This window comes from Brassica oleracea, chromosome C4 (assembly GCF_000695525.1).
Source record: "Brassica oleracea var. oleracea cultivar TO1000 chromosome C4, BOL, whole genome shotgun sequence".
Taxonomy (NCBI): domain Eukaryota; kingdom Viridiplantae; phylum Streptophyta; class Magnoliopsida; order Brassicales; family Brassicaceae; genus Brassica; species Brassica oleracea.
In genome coordinates, this window is record NC_027751.1 from 25,439,796 (window position 1) to 25,450,144 (window position 10,349).

Consider the following 10,349-nt stretch of genomic DNA (forward strand, 5'->3'; position numbering starts at 1 on the left):
ATGTGAGCATGCTTTCATGTAGAAAGATTGTTGTTTTGTGTACAATGTGATTTTGTACACCGCATTTCGTGTACACGTATACATAGAAGGTGATTGGAAATATGTGGTGTCTTTAATCTATAGATGGATTGACTGTTGCTTACTCAAAATGCCAAAATAAACAACAAAATAAATAAATCAAACTAAAGTAACATATATGACAATTGATGTACACATAATTACATGTTTTATTCATAACTAATAATCTTAATGATTTTTAGCACTTGATTTTAGTTCATTTAATTCATTTTTAGCACTTGATTTTAGTTCATTTAATTCATTTAAAATTGCAAATTGCAAATTTATCCGGAAAATTCACCAGTTGTACATGTGTATTGTTGTACATATGGATGGTAAAAATATTTGTGTACATAGTTTTTTTGTTACAATTCGGTGTACATATGTTTTTGATACTTCATATTTTTTTTTTTTCATTTAAGTCATTTAGGTGTGTCTTTAGTTTGATTGTATTTTCATAGATGTATTCGTACTACAAGAGGTTAAAATGTAATTTTCTGAAGTTTGAGACAAAATTAAAGATCAATTTTCGCATTTAAAAAGTATTGGGATTACAAAATAAATAACAATAAGTTTAGTGACCAAATATGCAAAAATTTCGAAATTAATCATTATTGCTCTCAAGCTTATCGTGCTAGTTTCAGAGCGCATAAAAGAGGCATGAAAGTCACGGGCGACATGAAAGTCACGGCGACAATAAATCACGACGAGAAAAGATGAGTTGAGACACAACACAGCATATCGAAGGAAGTGTTGCGGCGGCGGAGAAGGAAGTGTTGCGACGGCGGAAAAAAACCCGACCCAATGACCCACAACAGAACACGACAATGTAAACGCGACGGCAACCACTTGCTCGGATACAACAGAAAATTGCGACGATGTGAAGAAGAGGCTTTGATAATTTCTAAAAAAATTTAATTAGTTTTTAGGTTTCAAATATCTAGTCTCGAGAAAATAAAGATGACTAATTTTCAAAAAAAATGAGACCATTTTGTTAGATGAATACTTTTAGTTAAGAAAAACTACTTCAGTAGTCATAGCTGCTCTATAGTTGTTATTAAAAACTCAAAGAAAGAAATCATATAGCTAGAAATCTGGTAATAGACAAATTTACAAACGAAATAATAAATGAATATATTAGTTAGTCATAGGCGGCTCGTAGCTAAAGGAGTACATGTACAATAAACAAATTATATAAGAAACTATAAACTCATAACTGTCATTCTGTCAATTAGAACTCTTTTTTTTTTTTTGAACGACAATTAGAACTCTAAGATTTGATTATACAGAGATTATCAGAAGAAAGAAGATGCATCGAGGGGATGAATGATATACGTCAGCACCAACGCCACCACCATTAGCAAATACGCTATTCCTTGATCGATCGATGTTCCTGTTCATTAATAAGATAATTTCAATTTTAATTTCACCAAATCTAGTGTTCATGATCATACACAATCAAATCGATTCTGAAGAAATGTGAAAACAATAATTGAGGAAAACGTGTTTCCAAGAAAATAATATAAGAGTAATTTCGACATTCAAATCTAGGCGTGAAATTACCGTCGCTTGTGGGAGATGGAGCAGGAGCTAGGGATTGAGCGCCGGCAGACACGACGGCGAAAACGATCAAGGCGATTACGGCAGTGTAATTGCTCAACGACATTTCGCCGGTAGATAGAGCAGCGTTATTAAAATTCCCGGCGAGAGAGATCAGATGACGATCGAGAAACCTTGTGAAGAATGACGTAAAGGCCAACGCGCTTTTATAGGAAAATACTGGTTGACGGTTACCGGCTGTTGCCAGTAACACTCGAGGATTCTTTCAAGTAAATCTACGGACACCTGTCTTTTCTTTACTTGTTGATTATTCTCCCTTGACTGACACCCCTTCCTCGATGGTTCTTTGATTATTTTGTCCGTCAACTTTGGAATTCTGCTTTTTTCTAGATAAAATAAGTATGTGGAACACATTTTTCACAGAATAAACTAAATATTTTTTTTAATAAACTAAATACAGTAAAAACTCTATAAATTAATAATGTTGGGACTTTAAATTTTTATTAATTTACAAAAGTTTTTTTATTTAGATTTTTTTCTATTTTAAATATTTTTATTTATAAATAAGATTTTATTTGTTATTTAAATTTTAGAAATTTTATTTTTATCTTGTTTTATTATCTTATTTGGTGTATATCTTTATGTTTCATAGAATTATTACATAGTTTTCGATATAATTTAACTAAATATTATCAAAATATATTGAAATGTTAAAAAAAATAAAAGTATTTTCATTTTTTTGTCAACAATAAAAGTATTTTCATTGTGAATATAAAACCAACAATATAATGTTTATCTTGTACTTATCTAAAATTATATATAGATAGATTATTAATTTATGGTTTTATTGGGACTATATATTCACATGAGAGTTTTAAAAATATTATTATCTTATTATTTTATCGATTTATATCATATTTTACTCCGATCCAAGTTGGAACCAACGAAATTTATTAATTTATAGAGATTATTAATTAATTTATCGAGTATTAATTTATAGAGGTTCTACTGTAATATTAAACATAGTTTTCACTATCCAAAATTAACACGTCGTTCTGAAATTTTGACACATTGCTCTATATTATTTTTAAAAAATTAAATAGTAAGATGAAGGCTGTTCTTTTTTTTTTTTTTACATTAAGATGAAGGCTGTTCTAAATTAGACAATTACGCGTTCCGTATGTGTCTAATCCTCTCATCGAGACTTGAATTTCAATCTTTCAAAAGTTAACACGCGTATATATTGTGGACGCGTCTGTGCATGAATATGTATCCGAGTTTAATTGATGAAGTTAATGTATATACAACAACCTCGGCAACTAAATTAACAAAATGTGTTTTTAGTTAATGACCAGTGAGGAGGGCCATGAGCATGTGATGAGATTCTCGCTTTTTCCCTCTTTTATCTTTCACTTTATCAAAGTAATGTTTTTGGGGCTTTTGGTGGAGCCTGTAAGAAAAACCAAGCCGTCTCTCTTCATAAACCGAAACTCAACCACATCATAATACATTAAGTACCATTCAAGGTTTACATGCCAACACTCTTTATGGTTTTCTTCGTATCCTACCATAACCCATTCTTAATTAAGAACCTATGATGGCCTGAAAAAATCTCAGTTACAAAGTGAAACATCTCTGATTTTACTCTGGATTTAGAACGCCAACTTAGGATCCACAACTCCTGAAGCATTGCCTTCACCAGTTAAAGCTGTTCAGGATCCCGAGAGAGAAACACACAAGACACAACACATAGTATACAGTTAACGTTTAGTGTTCCAGTTCCCTACGTAGATGAGAAAAGCTTTCAGTAGGCTGAGATTATTTACATACCTCCCTTCCCCATTTGATGTAATCTGGAGACTCACAGGCCTTATATTCATATACCAAACTCTCAATGATGTCTCTTGCTTCATCAAACTCTGAGAGATCATTGTCCTGTCCGCATCCACATTTACATATATTCTCATGATTAATAGTACTAAACACAAACAGCAGGACATCTAAGCAGTCAACTTACAGCAAACATGGGAAACTTTCGGTAATTGTCAAGAAAAGCTTGCTTCTTCCTCAATTTATCATATTGGCTCAGACATTTGCTGAATAGGTGTCTGATACTTGTGTGGCTTGCTAACATAAGACCACCTGAATTATATTCAAGATTGATATGTACTTTGCCTGACTAGCTTCTTTGTTTCCTAGCATAAGACGACACCATGACAATCTTTGGCTGCGTATACAATCATATGTTAGAAGAAACATCCGAGTCAAGTTTCAAGAAATAAATGGAAAAGGCGAACAGCTCACCTGTAGAAGCCTTCTCATAACATCCAACACAGTAGTTTTACGAATGACATATGCATGTCGCTCAACAGTCATAAGACAGTGACACCTTGGCGTTGGGATCAATTGTTCATGTATCCTCGATAACGCAATGTTGTTGTGCTGCCCGGCCGACATCACAGTCGACACTATCGAATTCGTTTGAGTAAAGGTGGCATTCGTGAGATGCAGACACTCCACGGCGATTCTATTCAACGCAGTGTTTTCGAGGACAACAACACAATCAGCATTTAAGGTAAGTCGCTTCAGTGTCAGGAGTGAGTTGTAGGGGAAGACACTGTATGTTTGAACCAGCTTCTTGCTCTATATATATAGCGATCGTTCAAAGCCTCCAGTTGATAAGATCCCATACCTTGATGAGAACAAACAGAAAATTCAGTCATTTCACGCTACAAGAAGCAGTGAATAAAACATGAGAAGAATGTTAACTCAGGAAATGCCTATAGACACAACAAGACTTATCATTTAGAGAATGTAGTGCAGACTAAACATAAGGGAGGAAGCTCCATAAGACTAAAATCATATAGGGGTTGCGATAAATATCCTCAATATGTCATAACTTCATGCAAGCCAAAAAAAAATTCATTCAAACTAGAAGTAGCAGTAAGGGCACCAGCATTGGAAGTTTATTAGGGGGGTTCACACGCTTCCCGAAAAAAAAAAATTATTATATTATGCTACAGTCACGACTCTGTCTCGCCGCGCTTCTTCTGTATGAACCCGGGTCGTTACTGTTCAGCGGGCCCCACGCCACGTGGCGGCCCGCTATTGGTCAATTTTTTTTTTTTTTTTTTTTTAAAAAAACAATCAAACGAAAAATGAAAAAAAAATAATAAAAAATTCAAATTATGAACCCAACCGGGGTTCATTAATGCGGCTGCCCTAAGTAAACTCAGAAATGCTCAACAGAAATTATCACTTAGCAGGTGAAGGAATATACGTTTAGAAAAGTCATATTGGGCCCACAATCGGCCCTGTTTTGTATTTTCACGGCTTATTATGTTTAGAAAAGTTTGCAGGTGAAGGAATATATTTCTTTTTGTTTCAATAAAAAAGAAGGATTATATTTCTTTTTTTTACAAAATGATTCCACCATTGTATGTCTATTGTACATTTGGCCTTTCCATAAATCTTTTTTTTCGTAACTGGCTTTCAATAAATCTTGATACAAATGGTAAAAGAAATACAAGAAAAACATTTATCCATTTTCTATATTTCACTAGCTGGTTAATAAAATAATAAGTTTGGCTGATAATAATTCGTAACATAACTGAATGAAATCAATTAGTAACTGTATTCTTTCGTACATATTTTTTCTTTTACTATCACATTTAAAGTCAATCATCCCGTAACTTAAATGTAAAAAAAAAAAAACTGCATCATGTAAAAATTAACTACACGCTCTTTAGTTCATGGTTAAATGTTAACCTTCTGATAGTGTATTAGGTTCTTGAAGTGCTTGTGAATGCTTCATTTAACTACTGATTTACTTGATGAGTTTGACACTATTATGCAAAATAAAAATTAAAGTTCATTAGTAGATATGGTGGAATACGGAGGCTATAGTTAATTTTTTTTTTTTTTGAAAAAGGGCTTACTATTGAATACTATAAATTTTACAAGAAAATGGCACAGCCATAGAGTTCAAAATGAGAAGATAACCAAAGTGGTAAACTAAATTTGGCTATAGTTAAATTTGATGTTTGGTCTTTGGTTCTTGAATGACCCTTTTGTGTTCTAAAGAAAGAATGCAGAACAAAAGGCACAATAGGAATTTCTCGAAATTGTGTACATGAGGCACCTGTTAATGATAGCTGTTGTTGGTTCTAGAGTGATGTGTTGTGATGTTGATAACATTCTCAGATAATGAAGAGTTTTGAAAGAACATTTCACCAAGTCTCAGTTTTGATTGTTTTTGTGAGATAAGATGACAAATGTTGTCTTCTGTCTTTGTTGATGTCAGGTTCTGAACTTGATTATAAGGGACTTGTTCGAAGGACATCGTATGTATGTATGTATGTATATGTTGGAATAGTAAGCGTCCTTTGACATCACATAGATCATTGTGTATTATTTATTTTTTGTCTAAGTAGTATCACATTGGTCTAAGAAAACAGAGGAAGAATCATGTTCTTCCACTTGAAAACTAGGAGTCTAGGACTAAAACTAAACGTTCTACACAATAAGAATTAGGTACGTATTACATCCACGACAAATCTTGAGTTGAACCGAGAATGTTTTCCAAAGAAGAGAAACATGAATCATCCGTTGGCGAAATATGAAACTCGTTGGTGATTCCAGATTCTGAGGTTGTAGGTGACAGATTCTCCATCAGATCTTTCCATTCCACGAAATCATCATCCATCTCAGGATTTGAGAATGAAAACGTCCTGAAAATATCCTTCTTGTAATCAAGGTCTTCAATACTTAACCTCAACTCTTCAGGTTTCATGTGTTTCATCGTGTCTTCACACTGCTTTGCATCATGTAGCTTTCTTTCTTCTTCTTGAGACACAGGAAGAGAGTGTTTGGTGGTTGATGGAGTGATATCACATGTGTGACTCTCTACATACTTGACTTCATAGCACATAGGGTTTATGTCTGATTTTTGAACTTGCTTCACCGCCAAGCAACCTCTTGTGAACCGATGTGTACATCTATAGTATCCTCTGTATTAAAAAAACAGAGGAAAACCTTTAAAACTGAAATCATTGTAATGATTAATATAATGTTCATAAGATGATTACCTAGGGTTCTTGGATCCATGAATATCTTTCTGACCATATTTTCTCCAGCAGTGACCATCATCAAGTGGAGTTCCTTCTTGTCCTGTTCCGACACAAATCTTCACGTTCTCCGTCTTTTTCTTCTCCAGCATTCTGCTGAAGATCAAGAAATAAACAGAATTAGACAAAATGTCTTGAAACTGAAATTTAAAAACTCATAAACACACCAATTTTTTTTTTTTTTAAGTTGTAAACACACCAACTTGAATAATATCTTTTCATACCTCTTCTTGTTACTCTGATTACTTCTCTCATGGCTTCTCTTAAGAGTTTTCTTTTCAAGACTCATCATCCTAGCTATTGTGTTTTCGAAACATCTGAGGATCTCCGATATCAAAACCTCATTTGAATCCTTAGAAGACGAGGAAGGGTTTTTGAAATTGTTCATCAGCTGATTCGCTAACTCTTTCCCTTTCTCCAGCTCCTTAACCACAAGCTTTTCTTCCATTAACATCTTCTCCTTCGTTATATGAGAAGCTTCGGTTGGTGGGTTTGATCTATGAGCTTTGTCTTTGTATAAAGTGTGTGTGTGTGTGTTTATGAAATGAAGTTACATATATATATGATGGTGCGTCTGTGATTTTGTTTTGTTTTTATTTTATTTTATGTCATATAATTCTTAGGCAAGAAGTTGTGGGGAAAAGAGAAGGATGCTGGAGAGAAACTTACGAAAATGACATGGATTCTATTTTAACATAGTTTTTTTCTTCTTACTAATTTGATGACTCTTTCAAACCTGTTATAGATAATAGATCGTATTTGTATTCTATCAGTTAGAGCATCTCCAATGGTGGATCCATTGGAGTCCTTAGGAGTAGTATATATATATATATATATTTTTTGTAATAGTTAAAGACTCTTTTAGAAAATGATAGTCCAATGGTAATACTCATTTAAAAATCTTTACGAATAAAATAATATTAAATTTTTAAAAATGTAAAATTGAAAATTTTATTTATTACATGAAATACAATAAACATAACATAATTTAATATTCAGCACCAAATTTAATCAAAACATTTTCAATTAAATCGATTTTCAATTGATCATGTATACGCCTATCGCGGAGATGATTCCGAATCCCAAGCATGTTCCCGAGATTTGAAGGCATCTCGGTACTATAGGACATATCCACTTGTGAACTTCTTGATGTCTCTCCTTCTTCAAATTCAGTTGTATTGTACTGAGTGTATCCATCCCGTTCATCTTCGACAATCACATTGTGTAGTATGATACATGCTCGCATAATCTGCCCTATCTTCCCCTTGTCCCATAAAAGAGCTGGGTTTTTAACAATAGCAAACCGAGCCTGCAATACTCCGAAAGCCCGCTCCACATCTTTTCGGGTTGATTCTTGAACTTTAGAAAATAACTCTGCTTTACCACCTTGGGGGAGTGAGATAGATTGGATAAATGTTGACCATTTTGGATATATACCGTCGGTGAGGTAGTACGCCAAATCATACTGGTGTCCGTTGACGACGTACCGGACCCTTGGAGCTCGACCTTCCAAAATGTCATCAAAAACGGGGGACCGATCGAGGACATTAAGATCGTTTAACGTACCTGGAGGACCAAAGAAAGCATGCCAAATCCAAAGATCTTGCGAAGCTATTGCCTCTAAGACAATTGTCGGTTTTCTCGATCCACGTGTGTATTGTCCTTTCCATTCGGTTGGGAAATTTTTCCACTCCCAATGCATACAATCAATGCTTCCAACCATCCCAGGAAATCCGCGTTTCTCTCCAATATCAAGTAGTCGTTGAAGATCCTCCGGCGTGGGTCTTCGTAGATACTCATCTCCAAATAACCGAATAATAAAATCCGTGTTTCTCTCCAATATCGAGTAGTCGTTGAAGATCCTCCAGCGTGGGTCTTCGTAGATACTCATCTCCAAATAACCGAATAATTCCTTCAGTGAAATTATCTAGACAGGAAAGTGCGGTGCTTTCACCAAGTCGAAGATATTCGTCAACCGAGTCAGCAGCTGAACCATAAGCAAGGAGACGAATTGCAGCCGTACATTTTTGCAGTAGAGAGAGACCATCCCTCCCGGTTGCATCTCTTCTCTGTTGAAAGAATCGAAACTCCTCTGAGAGACGATAGACTATACGCATGAATAAGTCCTTGTTCATGCGGAAACGACGCCTGAATAAATATCTCGGAAATGTCGGTTCTTCGCTAAAGTAGTCATTCCATAAACGGATGTGTCCTTCTTCACGGTTGCGTTCTATGTAAGTACGTTGTCCTTTCTTCTTTCTTCTGCCGGCGACTATGTCGTCGTGTATATTTTGAAATATACCGTCGAAAGCTTCTTCTAATCTTTCTTCGAGTTCATCTGATGATGATGATGACATTTTCGGAAACCGACCTTCAATATAATATGTGAAAATGAAGTTCGTTAGAGAAGTAGAATCTAAACTCATTTCTATATATTTATAACTAATGAAAATTTGTAAATTGAAATTTGTAAATTTCTAACTCATTTCTAACTCATTTCTATATATTTATAACTAATGAAAATTTGTAAATTGAAATTTGTAAATTTCTAACTCATTTCTAACTCATTTCTATATATTTATAACTAATGAAAATTTGTAAATTGAAATTTGTAAATTTCTAACTCATTTCTAACTCATTTCTATATATTTATAACTAATGAAAATTTGTAAATTGAAATTTGTAAATTTCTAACTCATTTCTAACTCATTTCTATATATTTATAACTAATGAAAATTTGTAAATTGAAATTTGTAAATTTCTAACTCATTTCTAACTCATTTCTATATATTTATAACTAATGAAAATTTGTAAATTGAAATTTGTAAATTTCTAACTCATTTCTAACTCATTTCTATATATTTATAACTAATGAAAATTTGTAAATTGAAATTTGTAAATTTCTAACTCATTTCTAACTCATTTCTATATAATCAACTCAGAGGAGTTAGGAAGGTAGCAATTAAGTTTCATTTAACACAAATCAAATCTCAACGGTTTAAAAAATTTACAGCTATATCACTTAATGCCATTTACCATTTCTATCAATATCACTCTAATTTCTAGTTAAGTCCGGAGTTAGAAATATTTACAGCTATACTAGAGTATGCGAAAATGATTTTAACAAATTCAAGGAAGTAGTTTGTTCATTACCTTTCAAAGCTCAGACCCTCGCCTTTTCAACCTCCGTAGCTCTTCCTAAACAAATATGAATAAAAAGCAGTCAAAAGTTTTATAAAAAATCGAGATTATAATATGAAAAGCAAAAGGAAAAGAAACTCACCACCCAACATGAACACCATAAAGATTACGATGAAAAAACTCAGCAGGACAGAAACAGCCAATAGGAACATCTCTTTAATCCCTGAGATCGACACCGTCGCCTCTACCTTAACCAGCTTCTGCTCACTCTCGTTATGTTGAGACTTAACCTCCCTAAGTTGTCTCTGAAAGTCAGACATCTCTTCCATTACGGCTACATCCCACCATTTCCAGATGTGGCAGTCTCCATCATCGGCGTTCTCACACGTGAAGTACCTTCGGCCTGGTTCTTTGCTTGTGTACGATGCAGCAACAACAGGGTCAGCACCACAGTAGCAAGTCTTC

The 10,349-nt window shown here is 34.0% G+C and overlaps 3 protein-coding genes and 1 pseudogene across 4 annotated transcripts; all 4 read right to left on the reverse strand.

Moving 5' to 3' along the window:
• Positions 1-570: 570 nt before the first annotated feature.
• On the reverse strand, positions 571-1,784 carry LOC106339969. The gene is made up of 3 exons (XM_013778827.1): positions 1,621-1,784; positions 1,393-1,450; positions 571-961 (listed from the first exon to the last, which is right to left on the reverse strand). Exons 1-3 carry the CDS (start codon positions 1,721-1,723, stop codon positions 580-582), a joined length of 543 nt encoding a protein of 180 aa, XP_013634281.1. The 5' UTR covers positions 1,724-1,784; the 3' UTR covers positions 571-579.
• A 1,857-nt stretch (positions 1,785-3,641) lies between these two features.
• LOC106341112 lies at positions 3,642-4,392 on the reverse strand (annotated as a pseudogene).
• Positions 4,393-6,001: 1,609 nt separating this feature from the next.
• LOC106339993 (probable WRKY transcription factor 46) lies at positions 6,002-7,396 on the reverse strand. 2 transcript variants are annotated; one of them, XM_013778850.1, is made up of 3 exons: positions 6,968-7,396; positions 6,705-6,836; positions 6,002-6,626 (listed from the first exon to the last, which is right to left on the reverse strand). In XM_013778850.1, exons 1-3 carry the CDS (start codon positions 7,195-7,197, stop codon positions 6,158-6,160), a joined length of 831 nt encoding a protein of 276 aa, XP_013634304.1. In that variant the 5' UTR covers positions 7,198-7,396; the 3' UTR covers positions 6,002-6,157. The 2 variants fall into 2 exon arrangements, with proteins under 2 accessions (XP_013634304.1, XP_013634303.1); XM_013778849.1 differs by having other exon boundaries at positions 6,705-6,839; positions 6,968-7,393.
• Positions 7,397-7,731: 335 nt separating this feature from the next.
• Positions 7,732-8,466, reverse strand: LOC106338495. The gene has a single exon (XM_013777458.1). It carries the CDS (start codon positions 8,464-8,466, stop codon positions 7,732-7,734), a length of 735 nt encoding a protein of 244 aa, XP_013632912.1.
• Between the last annotated feature and the right edge of the window lie 1,883 nt (positions 8,467-10,349).

Excerpts from the sequence above, each read along its gene's own strand:
- LOC106339969 (XM_013778827.1), bottom strand. The coding sequence starts at position 1,723 with ATGTCGTTGAGCAATTACACTGCCGTAATCGCCTTGATCGTTTTCGCC. Across the intron at positions 1,451-1,620 it reads TCCATCTCCCACAAGCGACG|GAACATCGATCGATCAAGGA; the intron begins GTAATTTCACGC and ends ATTAATGAACAG. Across the intron at positions 962-1,392 it reads GTGGTGGCGTTGGTGCTGAC|AAATTATCAAAGCCTCTTCT; the intron begins GTATATCATTCA and ends AAATTTTTTTAG.
- LOC106338495 (XM_013777458.1), bottom strand. The coding sequence starts at position 8,466 with ATGGTTGGAAGCATTGATTGTATGCATTGGGAGTGGAAAAATTTCCCA.
- LOC106339993 (XM_013778849.1), bottom strand. The coding sequence starts at position 7,197 with ATGTTAATGGAAGAAAAGCTTGTGGTTAAGGAGCTGGAGAAAGGGAAA. Across the intron at positions 6,840-6,967 it reads AATCAGAGTAACAAGAAGAG|CAGAATGCTGGAGAAGAAAA; the intron begins GTATGAAAAGAT and ends CTTGATCTTCAG. Across the intron at positions 6,627-6,704 it reads CATGGATCCAAGAACCCTAG|AGGATACTATAGATGTACAC; the intron begins GTAATCATCTTA and ends TTTTTAATACAG.